At 42.1% G+C, this 16,456-nt stretch overlaps 1 protein-coding gene across 3 annotated transcripts in view; it reads left to right on the forward strand.

Annotated features, from left to right (window-relative positions):
• ITPR1 (inositol 1,4,5-trisphosphate receptor type 1) overlaps positions 1 to 15,968 on the forward strand; it is a 331,898-nt gene extending 315,930 nt beyond the window's left edge. For all 3 annotated transcript variants that reach the window (XM_049640899.1, XM_049640900.1, XM_049640901.1), the window contains 2 exons: positions 7,549 to 7,710; positions 14,637 to 15,968. In XM_049640899.1, the coding sequence (XP_049496856.1) occupies positions 7,549 to 7,710; positions 14,637 to 14,723 (249 nt within the window). In that variant the 3' untranslated portion in view covers positions 14,724 to 15,968. The remainder of the gene's footprint in view (positions 1 to 7,548; positions 7,711 to 14,636) is intronic.
• Positions 15,969 to 16,456: the final 488 nt, after the last annotated feature.

A 16,456-nucleotide genomic window follows, 5' to 3' on the forward strand; every position in this document is an offset into this window, starting at 1 on the left:
GAAATGGGTGCGGTTCTCTATGCTGGCGAGGACCTGTCTTTGTTACACTGTATCATCCAAGAACAACTATTAACCGAGTCTGGGAAGGGTAAGTGGTCACTCCAGCCCAGCTGAAGATTATATAATGTGGCCTGCTTTGGTAATGTCATTCAGAGCTCAAGAACAGAACCACTCTGACACCTAAAGTTGGGAGTCGTGTGGGTAACCTTCACATGGCTGTGTTGCCAAAAGAGAAATTCTGTATCTCTAAAATGGAATGCCGTAGAAAGGAAGGAACCTGACAGGGAGTCACTACACCTGGAGTCAAAATGTGGATTGCAGGGTTGACTCCACACTAGCTTTGAGACCTTAGGCTGATGACACCGATTTAGAATACTTTTGCATAATGCTTTCCAGCTTATGGGACACTTTGTCACACCCATTTGATCCTTACACGGTAACTCTGTGGGGGTAGCCCATGATCTCTTTCTCAAAACACAGAAACGGAGACCCAGGTTGGTTAACCAACCCATTCACTGGTGCACTGTCTATAACACACTGCGGCACTGTGACTTCAAGTCCTGAGCTCTTGATTCAGGCTATGACTCTTCCTGATGACAAACTCATGTCACAGGCTGTTGTAGAAACACACCTGTGAAATGCAGGGATACTGTAAGTGGTTTGAGTTCACTGTACTTTGGGAACAGAGGGAAGTGTGGATCCTTGAATTTGGGACTGGCCAACAAATTCCAGGTGTGGGATCTATTGTTTTTAATAGACTTTATTTTTTATAGCACTTTTAGGTTTACATACAAACAGAGCAGAAAACACAGAGTTCCTGTACACTCCCCCCTCCCTGCCTCACTCCCACCCAGTTTCCCCTGTTATTAACATGTTGCATTACTGTGGTATGTTTGTTTCCATTGATGAACCAAGATGACACATTATTATTAGCTACAGACCAGAATTTACATTAGGATTCACCCTTGGTGTTGTACTTTCTATAGGTTTTGACACATGTATAATGCCATGTATCCACCATTACAGCAGCAAACAGAATAGCTTCACTGCTCTAAAAACCCTCTGTGCTCCCCCTGTTTATTCATCCCTCCCTCTCCCCAACCCCGTGATCTTTTTACCATGTCCATACCTGGGATCCATTTTTTAGTTTAGTTTTTTCTGAATGTATAATCATTGCTATAAATAGCTTTTAGAGTCATTGAGCATAGAGATCATTATCACCGTTGTTCACCGAAAGCAACAGATTTGGGGTTCTATTTTTTGCTGTGATTTTAAAAAAGTGAGCTCTACAGATTATTTTAGTCCTGTTCAGTAAAAAATAATCACCCCTCCCTACAAAAGGGGCAAGTGATTTAAGGTTTATTAAGTGTCCTATATTCCTGCTTTTGGAAAGTTAAAGGATGATCTTCAGTCCTCCCCTGCCTCCTCTGCGCTCTCATCCCCGGTGTCCCTAGGCATTCTGGGAAACCCTGGTGTGTCCTCCTGCTTGGTAAGCTAAGTAGAAACACACTTGCCGTCTGATCGAAAGGACAGTGTTTACCTTCTTTGATCTCCTCAGAGGGGACTATGAAGGAAAGAGAAGCCCCAGGTCTCTTTCTCCATCATGCCCCCACCAAAAAATGTCAAGTCTCCCGTCAGGCTATAAAAGAATAAAGGATTCAACAGTAAATGTTCCATTGTTTACGTGGTAAACTAAACAAGACTACCTGAGCAGACTTTCTCTGAGGAAGGTGACTGATTACCTCAGTAGTCTTTCTTAGAACAGCCTCTTCAGTTGAACCTGGGAAGAAGGAAAAAAAAAAAACTCTTCTCAGAATGATTAGCATTTGCATCATACAATCCAACTTCCTCTCCTCCTCCTCTCTGTCTCTGTGTCTCTCACTCACACACACCCTCCCTCTTTCCAGTCAAGGACATTTCAAGAGGTCAGTACCGCCCCCGTGTCTAAAACTTCAATGTTTGCCTTTGCAGGGACTTTTCCAACTTTACCTAGAAAAGAACTAACCAGAACTTTAGCACTTGTGGTCAGCGTGCTTCCGGCTGTGGCTTCAGTCAGTTTGTCTGCTCTGACAGAGGAAGCACTTGCTGTGACGGGAACTGCACGGGCTGGATTGTAGAAGGACCGGGGCAGACAGTGCCTAATGACATTGGTATGTGAGATGCCAGCAGCAAGGAAAGCGAGGGAAGCACGGAGGGATGTTTCAGACCCAGAGTGACAGATGCTGCTGACAGACGCTCAGTGAACCAACAGCCTCCCCCAGCCCCACCTTCCTGCGTGTGCATGCGCACGCACACACACACACACACACACACACACACACACACACACACACTGAATTCATGTATAAACAAAATGCTGCAGTTGAAGATGATTTTCTTTAAAAACGCAGAAGCCAGGACACTGAGACATATTTCTGATCTTTACTACAGATAAAGGTAGCATTCTGCAAACATTTTGAGACCTTCAGACTCTGACTAGCTGGAGAGCCCTGCGTGACAGGCTTCACTGAAGTCCTGTAGCATGCAAGCAAGCGTGGCATTTTGTATGAAGGTGTGAGCTCAATACAAAGTAACTGGATTCAGGTGTGCTCTTGGCCCCTCCACTAGTTATTGGGGTAGCCTCAACATTTTCCATCAGAGATTCAGATCGTCTACAGAGGGGGAGCGTGTCCGAGAGCAACCTTACCCTGCGTCCCAGCATATCCTCCTGTGCAGGGCACCCAAGCAAATGGAAGTTGAGAGAATAGTTTGGCTAGAATTGCTAATTTTAGCCACTAGGTACTCCTTGGTAATTTGAGATTTGACTTAACAGCTCAGGGTAATGTTTTAATTAAATTCCTGGCAATACCTAGAACCTCAGAATTGGGGATTTACGTACGTCAGTGCAGAAAAGCTAATAATACATGCCATCCGGAGTACCTGAATTTCTGCAGTCGACCTTGTTTCCTCTGGTTTAGGATTTTAGTGGGATTCCCCCACGTTAGACTTCATTGTTAGATAGTAGAGTTGGAGGAAGGCATCGAGGGAGAGCCTGTAAGGTGGTAGGTAACCAGTCACTATCTAGACCAGGAAATCCTTGTCCTAGCTCTACAATGAAGGATTCTCCTGAGATGCAGAATGAAGGTTTATCCCTGGGATCAGGGCACATGGCCCAAAGTGGCCTTAGGCAGCAAATATGACACTTCTTTAAAATCTTAGATTTTATTTTGAAATTTTGATTTAATTTCATGTTATGTCGCAGGGCAAATTTTGAGTTCAATATAAAAGTCTTTTCCATAATTCATCATTGAATGATACGGACATTCTAAGAAAGATGCATTCTTTTCTGTCTGTGGCTTTATGTACTCCTTGGGAAAGGCCTTCATGCTACAGGGTTACCGGTATCTCATGTACAGAAGCACAAATAGAGCAAAAACAAAGAGGATCTGAGTCCATCATCTTCTTCACCATGGAGACAAGTTGCACAGATGCCAGTAGCAGCCATCCTGATACTGGTCGGCCCCGTTCACTTGATCAGCAGGTTCTCATTAGGCACTCACAGCTCTGGAGTCCCTCACAAGTGAAGAACCATGCCCTAAGACCTGCCCCGTGACTGCAGGCTGTGCACTACAGCACCTTGGGGGCAGGGACCTGTCTTGCTTCAGACCCTCAGCACTCAGCCCTATGCCAGGCACAGAAGTGACACATGTTCAGTAAACAGTTGTTAGGTGAAGTTTGTGCCTCTTGCAATTTGTTCAAAGACTTCTCTGAAATCCTTCTGTGGGAGTCCAGGAATCAAATCTGCCAAAGACGGTGGGAACCTACAATGGAAAATTTCTTTTAATCTGTAGTCATTTGGTCACTTGCTGTTGGAATACAGCAAGAAACTGTTGCTTAAACTTTAATCTGTGTGCAGACTCTTGCATCGATTTTCTGTATTCTTTGGAAGACTTCATTAATGTGTGTTGGAAATGTGTGTTGTCTATTCTGTGGGCGGCTTGCTAAGCAAATGAACATAGGAAAAATTTGCAAGTCAGACTTGTGATGCACACTCTAACCAGTTTACACAGTTGAACATTAATTTGCAGGTCAGTAGTGAAGTAGCTACAGGTGAGTTCTGCCACCTGCTAAAGTAGTGTGTGCGTGTCCCTCTCCCCGCATCTGGGCAGGCGGGCTCACGGGGGCTCCAGGTCACCTCTTTGCTTCTCCTTCCCTTGGCCGCCCCCTGACCCAGGCCCTCTTTCCGTGCCCCGAGTTACTCCTGTTACGTGCATTGGTCTGTCCTACACCTCGATCACGTATTCTGCAGTCTGAGCTGCCCCCACTTCCATCCAAACTGGTTTCCTCCCTGGGCCAGCTCCACTTTGTTGAGAATGCCCTCATGTTTGCATTTAGTTCGGCCAAGCACTGACCCTTCAGGTCCATGCCTTCGCCCAAGAGAATTCCAACCAATCATCATCACTGCTGGTCAGTTCTGACTTTGGCCCTACTCTCTGCCACTCATTCGACAGAGCATAGCCTGCTTTATCCCATTCTTCTTTTGTAATGTGTATGTCCACGCTCATTAAATAGCAAGTGCTGTGATGGCAGAAAGCCTATCTCATACTCAGGTATGAAAGCCATTTCCACTTTAACGAGGTCCAGGAGGCGGTGACCATGTATATGTGGCTCACTGCTCTACCCTCAGCACCATGCACATAAGTGACCACTCAATATAGGTTGAATATGTTGTTTTTAAAACATGTCCTTCCAGAGAACTAAAATAATGCTTTAACTTTTTATTTTAATCCAAAGAACTAGCAAATACTTCACCTCAAAATACACTAAATATTAGCAGTATACAGTTCATCAACACCAGATAATTTTCAGGGTCCCCTTTGAAATACAGGGAATTTGTTAAGTCCCTTGCTCCCAAGGACAAGTTACTTTCTCTTTCAGGGCTCAGCTTGCTGCATTATAGACACAGCAATGGTGTTAGTGATCTCTGAACTCCTTCTTGGCATGACATTCTGTCATGTCCCAATGGACGGTGTGTCCAATATGCACCTCTGAGTCTGACAGTGTAAGCAGAACGTTGGATCTTTCCTCTTCAGCTTGTTCTCCTGGGAGGAGATCAGTGTGTGAAAATTTATAGCAGTCACTGTGGGTCCGTGGGGCGTCTCATAGCTGGGCTGGCCTTGTACGTGTGTGATCTTACTGCATTAGTGATTTGGGCTCACAGTTTCATCAACCCAGCCCACACCTTCTCCTCCCTCCACAGGCTCGTTCACCCTAGTGGCAGTAAGTAAGCACCAGCCACTGTGTCTTATGTGTGCCCTTTTCTGAACACTTAGGTTCATTCCTCATGTAGAGTTGGACACTGAACATGGGATGTTTCTTCAGTAGGAAGGTGTGCCGTGTCTGAAAGACACCAGAGCAGTGAATATAATCAGTGACAGGTTACCTTAGCTGCCTTTCAGTGGCAATGCCAAGCTTAAATGTTTTCACATATCTGTTCTCCTCATCTTTGCTCTAGACACACACAGAAAACTGATTATAGACATAGAAACAGCTCAGATTTTTAGGCTGGTCATCTTTGGAATATTTTATGGAATGGTCTTTTTGCCCATAACACTGTGGGGGGAGACTGATGAAGATGAACACAGGTTGATGTTGTTGCATGTGAGTGACGTGCTGATCACAGGGTGTTTGGTACAGTAAGGTAGAGATCATTTTCTCCTCAGCAATCTTTCTCAGCCACTGAGGCTCACCATTAAAGCATTTGCTATGAGGGCCCATGTAGGCAACAGAGAGGGTCTATCGTTCCTCCCTTCCACAAGTATTTATCAAGTGTCTACGATGTTTTGGTCACTATACTAAGGTAGTTCCTGCACTCATGATGCTGAAGGGCTAGTGAGTTCCTACTTACCAGACTCCCCAGATGTTTAAGCAAACATTTTCAAAGACATGTGATGCCATGTTACCAGTGTGGTATGCCTTCTTTGTAATATTTTTCAACTCGTTCTTACTTGACTTCAATATTGCTAAGTTGTCTTGGTTGCTGTTTGATACTTAGACATGTCTCGTGGAATTTTGTCTAAGTACGCTGATGCCTTCTGTATATGCCAGAGGTTGGTAAACTCCAGCCTATGGGCCAAACCCAGTCTGCTGCCACCAACACTCGCAAATAAAGTTTTATTGGAATACAGCTATACTCATTCATTTATGTATTGCCTGTGGCTGTTTTCAGGCTACAACAGCAGAGTAACTGTGACAGAGACCATATGGTCCACAGAGCCAAAGATATTTACTATCAGAAAATACTATACAGAAAAATTCTGCTGACCTCTGGTGTATACAAAGCAGCAATAACAAATTGTGTGTGTGTGTGTGTGTGTGTGTGTGTGTGTGTGTGTGTGTGTGTGTTGGTAGGGGGTGAGGGGATGGCAAGGTTTGTGTTAGAATGTCAATTACAATTTATCTTGATAAGTACAAAATGGTCCCAGTCAGAAATGACACCAGATAGTTATGGAACTGAGTCAATTTTCTCAACCCTTATCTTGTGCTGATTAAGCTTTTACTATTCATTCCTGCCTCTCTGTACAGAACTTATCTATGATGCATACTTTTTAGGAGAAAGGCCTATGTGGGCAGAAGGAAGAGAGGTGGGAGGAGGAGTCTTGGCCCACTTGTTAACCAGCAGTGAGAAAAACTGTTTTCAGGTGTAAGCTGTAGATGTCAAAAGAAAGGATGGAGATGGACAGGAGAGGAGACTGAATGGGCCTTTCTTATACCAACTAATGGCACCTGTCAATGACGTCAAGCTGGGAGGAAAAGGAAACAAGAATAGAAGAGTAATTTCCGTAAGCTCACAGGGGAAGTGAACAAGAAGCCCCTTCCCCATTTTCGGCCTCCTGACAATTCCCTACCAAGCAAATGTGCACATACGCATATCCGGTAAATGCCAGAACACTTGGGATCTCAAAATTCATTCCACTTTCGGAGTGTTTGCAAATCATTTTCCAAGTATAATGCTTTTAAAAATACACGGCACAGTGTGAGGTATCTAGAGCAGTCACATTCATAGAGACGGCAAACAGAATGGTGGTTGGCAGGGGTGAGAGAGTGTTTAATGGGGCTGGAGATTCACATGGGGAAGATGAAATTCCCGAAGTGTAGAGGGTGACGACGGTTACACAACACTGTGAATGCACTTAATGCCATTGAACTGTACAGATAGAAGTGACTTAAATGGAAATTTTTATGTTCTATATATTTTACCACAGTTTTAAAACCCACCACTCGTTAGCCAGGTCACGCAGTGGCTACACTCCTATTTACAGATTGGGGAAGCTGTTCGGAAACCTACCTTCTCCCCTGCATTTAGTTCTAAAGGGACTGCTAAGAACTGAGGATTCAATGATAATCAATTAAAAAGGTATTAACTGAATGGTGTTGTAACATGCACAGCACATTAGTCCTGGAACAGAGAGCCTAATGAAAGACAGCCCAGAGACAAGACGGCGTGGTAGCATCGCCTTTCTCGTCTGTACTCTTGGAAATGACTTTTTTTTTTAATGTGGATTCTAGGAAAGAAACCTTGACTGGTTCCCCAGGATGAGAGCCATGTCCCTGGTCAGCAGTGACTCTGAAGGGGAGCAGAATGAGCTGAGGAACCTGCAGGAGAAGCTGGAGTCCACCATGAAGCTTGTCACTAACCTTTCCGGCCAGCTGTCAGAATTAAAGGATCAGGTAAAGAAAAGAAACCCCATCTGCCCGCAAACACACATGCGCGTGTGTGCCAGACACTCACTACCCCCACTCACTACCAGACACACCAGATTTGACGAGGCGAAGTCGTCAGTAGTGCTCAGGTTAAAGTGCTGACGTTTCCACCATGTGGATGTAGAAGAGGGATCCGGGCCACGGAGAAGAAACTCACCTGGTCTCCCCATTTCCTTTCCACACCCCTTCACTGCCCTTTCTCAGGATGAGCCCCTGACACTGTTTCCAGTGCTGCTAGTGCAAGGTTTTAACGTGAAAAACAAAACCAGAAAATGGGAAAATGCAAACGACTTCAGGGAAGTGCTGTACAGAAAACATAACCTGCAAAGCCATACTCTTTTTACTTCACTTACTGACAGACTAAAAGCTGTTTCTAGTTTTGCTTTCTAGTCTTCAAATCTATCAACTCTTCACCCAAGATATTTAGATTCAGCATGCTGGGATAAACCATAGTCGTGGTAGAGCTCCTTCTGGTTCCTTTTTTGGCCAAGTCCTTATTGAGTGACTACCACAGTGCAGGCATTATGCCAGGTGCTAAGGATAAAACCACAGACAATATGGACCCATCCCTGCTCCCTACAGAGCTTAACAGTCTACAGAAGCACTACTCCATCCTGCTCCCCATCCATCCATAAGGTAAACACTGGTCCCTTTAAGGAAGTGGGAGGAGGGGGAGATTTGTTCCAAAGCCTGTGTACTTTGTTCCTCCTTCTGACCCCCTTAAAATGAACACTCACACTGTTACCCAGTGGTTATCCACTGATGGGCTGCAGCTGTGGGTCAGGGACTTGCACCTGGGTGGTGAGCAGGTGCTGTGCTGAAGCTGACTGGGATAATCCAGTACAGACGTGGGAACAGGTCAGCATCCTGTAAGGGTTTTTTAAAGCTTTTTAATCAACTCCACGGACAAGATGATAAATTTTGCACAGCAGTAGTGATCAGGCAAGGCTTCCCTGGAGCCAAGTTGCAACATCTACCCACAGGTGATTTTCAACCCTTAGGCATACAACCAGTGAACACCCCGTCTGAAATAAACTCTTCTTGGACTTGGTTTGCAGAGAACTTTTAACAATTCTACTTGGAAATGTATTTCTTTTCCAACTAAATTATTCCGAACTATGCCCCCAGACACCATTTGTCCTCAAAGTTCTTTTCTTTGGCCTGTGTTAAGATGTGAATAAAAAAGACAAATGGCCACAGAACGGCTTGGTTGTGAAAGCTGTCTCTAGCACTGAGCGTGGTAGCCACCTAAAATGAATAACCTAGAGGAGTAAAACCAGGAAGATCTAACTCGATTCCCTTGCTTCCTATGTCACAAGCTTTCTCCCCATCCTGTGACACACTTGACAAATACTGTAGAGAACCACACTGGCTGTAGCAAACGTGCTCCCCCTGCTCCTGTTTGCCCCCCTCAAGAGTGAGGCGAACTTGTTAACACATCCAGCAGTGCTTGCTCTAGTTCCTGTCCCCCTTTTGCGAGACCTGTGGCTGCGAGAACCTTAGTTAAATCAACTGTTGTAAATAAAAACCTTAGAGAAATCGATCTAATACAGACTTAAATAAAGGAACTGTCGAGCTCCTGTCACAGGTGTGGGGTGGGCCGAGGAATTAGCAGGAGGTGTCGGAGGTGAAGGAGGGCACCCAGGACCATGGCTGTCCTGTCACCTCTCCCCTCCTTGTACGCAGGAGGGTAGTGAGGCACACAGGAGGCTCGTAGGAGGCCTCTCTGGCTCTCTAGGACACTGCCAAGGCTGGAACTCCTGATCCTCCCGTCTGGGTTTGATTTTTGTATGCCACATATATTTTTGTTTTCATTTGTTTTGTCACTGTACCCTGTCTGCCTTTCAGGTTGTTTAGATTCTTACTCTTAAAAAAAAAAAAAAAAAAAAAACCTTTAAAGTTTCAGAAACTGCATCACACACTTAAACTTCTTGGCGTTGCCATTTCACACAGCTGTGCATAGCAGAAACTTGGCATGTTTAAAAGCCGAGGTAGAATTGTTTCTATTAAACCTACATTTTAGCTTAAACAAGATATGTGGAACTTGATTGCATATGGACTCGGGTTCATTAAGCAACATTAAAGCCAGTATGGTTTAAACTGCTTGGTTTTGGCCCTTTTTATATTTTCTGTTTTAAAGTTGGCAGTTGGACCCACCCCTCAGAGAGCCCTTCCCCTGTGAATGAATATAAACTGTTTTTTCTTGGAAGACATTATAACCTAAAAAGAGGTATGAGGAAACCAGTAATGTATTCTCCAGTGCCTTTATGAGCATTGATCTGCTTAGGTTTTAAAAAGGTGCCCAGGAAAAATTCAGCACAGCTACTTTTATTGGGGAAATGTGTTTCTTTCAAAAGGAGTTAGTCAGCATTTTCTTTTGATTATGTAACTTCTAACAAACCTTTAAGCCATTTAAGAATCAACTTAGAAATTTTGAATTTTATTAAATTTGGTGAAATAGCAATCAAAGATTTTTTAAATTGTTCTGCATAAAAAATCATGCAGAGATGTTAGAGAGTGGTTGGTTCTTAAATGGCAATTGTAAGAATTCCTGCCCTCTGAGGGAAGCAATTTTTTTGAATTAAAAAATAAAGTCCAACGAATGATTAATGAGCAAGAAACTCTGTGATAGATAACTTTTCAAAATGGCTATGAAAGAATACCATTCACTGGTAAAAGTGCTGGAAAACACAAAAATTGCTTCATCACTGAGATATTTTTTTTGATCTTCTGGTCCAAAAAGCGGCATAATGGAGCAATGATAGTTTAAATGTGAATGTCTTTGGTTTTAATCTATACTGCTGTTGACCTCTTTGGTGATTTTTTTCTTAAAATACCAATTTGAGGAGAAAAAGTTCTTGTGAAGGATAGAAGTGAAAACCTGGTTGGCCGTGTCACTTATCCTACTCTTGCCAAGAGCAGTTGATTAGAATTGCTATTCTAAGTATTACTTTAATGATGCGTCTCATTTTGAAGCTTCCCTCCCAAGAGGTTCTGAATACTAAATGTGATTCTCTTACATTTTTATTCCAAGGAGGAGAACTGATGTAAGAAGCTACTTTTTTTTTTTTTTTTTTTGGCATGTTTTCTTCATAATGCAAAAGAGCAAGTATCGAGAGAAGGCTTCACTTTGTTGAAAATGTGACTGGCTTCGTATGGGACAATGACCCTTATTTGTTGTTATTAGGAATACAAAAAGTGCTTGAAAACTCAGATCACATTAGCATGTTACCGTGTTTGGCACTTTTCATGCCAGAGGGTTATCTGGTGAATATTAATTGCTTAAGGAAGGGAAAATAACAAAAGAGGAGTATAACTGCCTACAGTTAGAAAACGGAATATTAAAGTTTACTCAGTGCCTCTGTTCCTTACACTGTTCTGGAACCACGAAAGCAACTGCCCTCTAGGGGGTCCTATAATCTAGCAAGACAGACAAAGAAATAGACTGGACAGAATGATACCGCGTAAAAAGTGGAATGACCCACCCAAGACATGAATACAGCTTGAGGGAGCACAGAGAAGTGCCATTGAGTCCTGTCTGAGGCTCAGAGTAAGGAAGGACTTGAGCCTCCAGATTCTCCTGTCTTACCAGTAGGTGACTTTTGTGCTAACAGAGGAACGTAGTCGGGGTCCTCCTGGGAAAGGAAGCAGCATGAGCAAAGGCATGAAGGCGCATGGCATGCTCCAGGAATGGCACTGTGTTCTGATTAATTCAGTCCATTCTTTGAAACACCATTTAGGAAATAGAATTGCGAGGTGGCGCCCTAGGTTCTGGGGTTAGAAAGATGCATACAACCTGTTCTCTTCCTACACCTAACAGTGTAGAGTGGGAAACAAGATGCATCTGAGACTTGCGTTGCGGTTTTTTTTGTTTTTTACTCGGTGTTTTAGGCTCATTGTTAGAAGCATGGCTGATTTTAGAGTTTCCTGGCTATTTAGACTCTGAGTATCCGAGACCTTGACAGGTCCAAGACAGGAAAGCAGTTTTTCGGACTCAGGAGATGTGTTAGAAACCAGATCGTGGCATCCACGTGCTGTTGGTGAGCAGTCAGTCCCTTGCCAGCCTTCTGTTGTTGAGGCCAGTTAGTGTTTTCAGGAAAGATCTTTCCGATGTTTGGCTGCATCTGATTTGTAAAACTGCAATATTCTTTGCCTCTTGTTTAGACTGAGTCAAAAGAAGGAATGCTAAAATTCAAGCTAGTTTTTATATTCATATAGATATGAAGAAGGCGGCTCTTTCAAATGTTTATCCTCCGCTAAATGGGAATCTTCAGAATTTTAAACATATCTATCACAATGAGATCTTTCACGCTATCCCAAATAGATTTTTCAGTATTCACCTTGTGTATATGGTTACCTTAGGTCAGAATCTGATGGATATTTTTATTGAGTCAGTTTTGCTTCAAATATCCAGAGAGGATACTCCAAGAATATGAATGTTTCACTTTGGTCATTACTTCCATTTGCTTTGATAAAGGGAACAACAACAGATAATATGCTTTAAAGATTATTATACACACACACGAACAGTTTATGTGTGAATTATGTAGGTAGGTAGGTAGAACTGAGCTCATAAAGCCAAAAGTTATGTGAGAATATGCACTAATGGGCCAGGGAAACTTAACTGGCTAGCAGTGTTGAGCTTGGTTTTTTACAGGCCAGATTGACACCTTTGTTTTGTTTCTTTATCGTCGTCATTGGATTATGCCCACTGTCACAAGGGCTAAATCCTTTAGCAGTTACCCTCTTCTCATTTATTAGTCACTTAAAAGATATTCTGTTTAAAAGGCCATGGTTGATCAAAACAGAATTCAGATAAATTTGTGTGCCTACTGTGTACTCAACTGTAGAGAATCTTTTCTAGGATCTTAACCTTCTTTGAGAAAAATGATGATATATGGACCCAAAATAATTTTTGGGGATGTTCAAGAATATGAAAATACACCTAAAGTGATCTTTGGCCACTTTCCGAGATAACCAGTGGAAAGTTCTTCTGAAGCATCAGTGTGGTCCCAGACCAACAACATAACCGTCACTTGTTACTTGTGAGAAGTGCAGATTCATGGGTCCTACCCTAGGCCTACTGAATCAGAAACTCTGTTTGTGGGCCCTTTGATCTGTGTCTTAACAAACCTTCTGTGTGATTCTGGCTCCTGCCAAAGTTAAAGAACCAGTATTCTACGGAAACAGAAAACAAAATTAGATAGGTATATACTAGGTACTTGAAATTACCGGGAATAGGACTGCCTGAGTAAATAATTTGGCCACTAACCTACAACCAGTAGGGAGTTTTAAGGTTTAAGAGGGAGGGTGGGCCATGTGATCATTATCTTAGGAAGGCAAACCTAGAAAGTTAGAATAGGACCAGCAATGAGGTGTCAAGTGATAGTTGTAGACAGAAGTGGGAAGGGTGGTGTGCCCATCAGCTTAAGACTCGTCTGTTATAGGAAATACAGTTGTAGAGGCTTTTATATTTAAGAGCATGACTGAATAACCAACAGATTGAAAAGAAAAGCTGATTTAACCCACAGGTATGAACACATATGCAAACATCTCAAATGCAAGTAATTTATAGAAAAATCACAGAAAAAGTTGTAATAGCCAACTTTCACGGTTGAAAGTCCTCAGTAACTTTAAGCAAATATTTAAATAAAGTAGCCATCAATAGGGCTTGAGGCCACCAAGATTCCTAAATCCATTAGAATGCTTGAGATTGTTAACATTGGATTCCCTCTCTGGGTTAACTGCCAAGGGGAAGGAGTAGGAGAGTCAAAGTGTGTGTGTGTGTGTGTGTGTGTCCGTCCCCTTCCCTTGGGGGAGAGGGGGAGGATCTAAGGGATCATACTGTGAAGTATCAGACAGTAAGATTATTGCATACTGATTATATTGTAATCTAATTGTGAATTTATCCCATGTGTCAAAATCAGGTTCTCTTTCCTCAGCTGAATCTGTGTAGTGGAATATATAACACTTAAAAGATTTGTCATTCATCTAGAGAAACTTTAGAGGCTAGCTGGAATATCCTAGTTCAATTCTTTATAAAAAGCTACTTTTTGCAAATACTCCTTGTAAATGCCCAATATCAAATCCAGAGCCAGGACGCGCCGGGTTAAGAAAAATGTTAATGCAGAGAACTAAATGTGCCCTAAACTACCTGGAACAGAGCTAGCTGCCCATCAATATGAGACGTGATTTAGTTCAGCAGCCAAATGAATAGTAACAACCTCTTGTTTGGCGTTTTGAAAGCACTTTTTCATTTGACCCGTGTTAGGAAAGGTCGTTCATGACCTTAAGCAGTCCTGGGTCTGTGGGTGGCAAAGAGTAGACCCCAATGAGTGCCAGAGCACTGTTTATGGCATTTAGTCACTCTGAATCTCAGTGAGATGTGAGGACATTCATTTTCCAAAGTGAACTATATAATTTTTTTCTCTCAAACCAGGTTTACTCTGGCATCATTGAGTAATGGAATCAGGAACCCTTGAAACTCATGGATCTAATCCTGCCAAACCTAGAATTCTCAACACACTGCTTCTCTTGATAGTTTGGTGTGCTGACACCACCATACAAAGCCACCAATTTCCAATGAAGCTTTCAATCATTTGGAAACGGATTTGATAAACAATCAAGAATCCTGTGCTTTTACCGTTTTTTGTTTCCTTATGAACAAATAGCAACAGTTCTGAATGCCACATTGCATGACTAGGTCACAGAATTCCCCATTCTGCCTAGGAAGATGTCCCTTTTGAAGTTCTGTGTGTTTAGTGACGGTACACTATTTGTAGAAAGTGGGTTTCAGTATAAACCATAACCACAGAGGTAAATCTATGGTTCAGTATATGATCTGACGTACAGGAAGTGTCTGGGTCTAATGATGAAACTTTTTAACTTTCCAGATGACAGAACAAAGGAAGCAGAAACAAAGAATTGGTCTTCTAGGACATCCTCCTCATATGAATGTCAACCCACAGCAACCAGCATAAGCAAATGAAATTAAGGAATCTTATTTACCTTTTTTAATGATCATTAGTGTGGGTATGGCTAATTAGTTCTGATTCACCCACAAAGATTACAGTAATGCTTAGTACATTTGTAAATAATCAGTTTTATACTGTATGTATATGATTGCTACTCTAAAGGTTTGGATATATGTATTGTAATTAGAATTGTTGGCATGATGAAATTTCATTTGTGCCAAAAATATTAAAAATGCCTTTTTTGGAAGGACTAAAGAAAGCACCTGATTTGCACTTGAACCAGATTATAGATTTAAACTATATGACATGTATTTTGTATTTAAAACTAGAATAGCCAGTATTTATGTTTTTTATAAAACTGTGCAATACGAATTATGCAATCACAATAAATTTGTAACTCCTGAGTGTCCTAAAGGGAGTGCACATCTTTGAAGCTGGTGTGTTAATACTATGTAATAAATGGTTAAATATCAAATGATGCTGCTGCCAAAATCATATTAATAGTGAGTTTCAGGCCCCTGGGCATTTTGTACCATGTAATTATCCTGTGGTGATACTGTTTCTCGTTGCTCGTGGCATTAGTGCCTCTGTCTCATAGTGACAGTGCTCCAAGTCAGCATTCATTTTGAGAAAAGCAACTTTAGTTTCAAAGATAATTTTAAGCTTCTGAACTGATCATTTAAACTATTTCTTTAAATAAGAGAGCTAAATTAGAAGCTCAGACTTTAGCTTGTGAAGTTAATGAGTTTTTTAAAAGGAACTTTTGATGCAACGTTTGGAAAAAATGCACACTGCTGGCCAATCAATGTCATCTCCCAGGTGAATTTTGGTGTCACATTATAAAGAAATGAATAATTGATGGTGTCTAAATTATCTAGTCCAAACAGTAGATTTTCTTCTTCATCTGAACCAACATGCTATAGTAGCTAAGAAGTATTAAAGTATATACATCCATATAAAGAGGAAATATCATCTATCCCATTAGAACTCCTAGTTGAACACTGACATGTTATTCTCATGAAAGAGCCACGTTTTGGTTTTATTTCCTTGTCACGTGATTTCTTTCCTTGATGGGTGAAAAGTATGAAAGGAAACTTTTATATCTGTCGCCTAGTTTTGTACATGGATCTCATTTTACAAGAGAATCTCTCTGCAAAAAAAAAAAAGTTTAAAAATGTACTGAAAGCAGAGTTCTGAAATGAGTCAAGTTTGTAAATGCATATATAAAAATAAATATTTAATGATGCAGAATACAGTGGCAGACTGGTGGCTTTCATTTTGGCATTTCTTTGTGTCTTAACAGCTATTCCAATTACATATTTTCTTTGGGACCAATTTAAAGTACAACTGGTTTGGTCACCAGATTAATTCAGAAGATGCTTACCTGATTAGTGAGAACTCTGAGGAGATCTACTTGAACCAACAGCAAGGAGCACTTAATATGAGGTTCATTCATTCTTCTAGATGAGTGACAGCCAACCAGGCTGTCAGGAGCACCATGGCACACAGTGGTAAAGTCAGGAGTGTGCTCTGCTGAGGCCCCTGACTCCTGAGCTTTCCTGGGCATGGGGGGGGGGGGGGGGGGGGGGGCTTTAACTTGCTGTCTGCAGTACAAAGTTGCCGCACGCTTCCATTCATGTCCAGTGGTTGGAGTCCTTCAGCAAAACAGGCAGAGATGTTTCACAAAACTAATTCATCTCTCCTAAGGTGGTAAAACTTGTTCCCTCCTCAAGGCAGTG

The sequence above is a fragment of the Panthera uncia genome, chromosome A2, assembly GCF_023721935.1.
Source record: "Panthera uncia isolate 11264 chromosome A2, Puncia_PCG_1.0, whole genome shotgun sequence".
Lineage (NCBI taxonomy): Eukaryota > Metazoa > Chordata > Mammalia > Carnivora > Felidae > Panthera > Panthera uncia.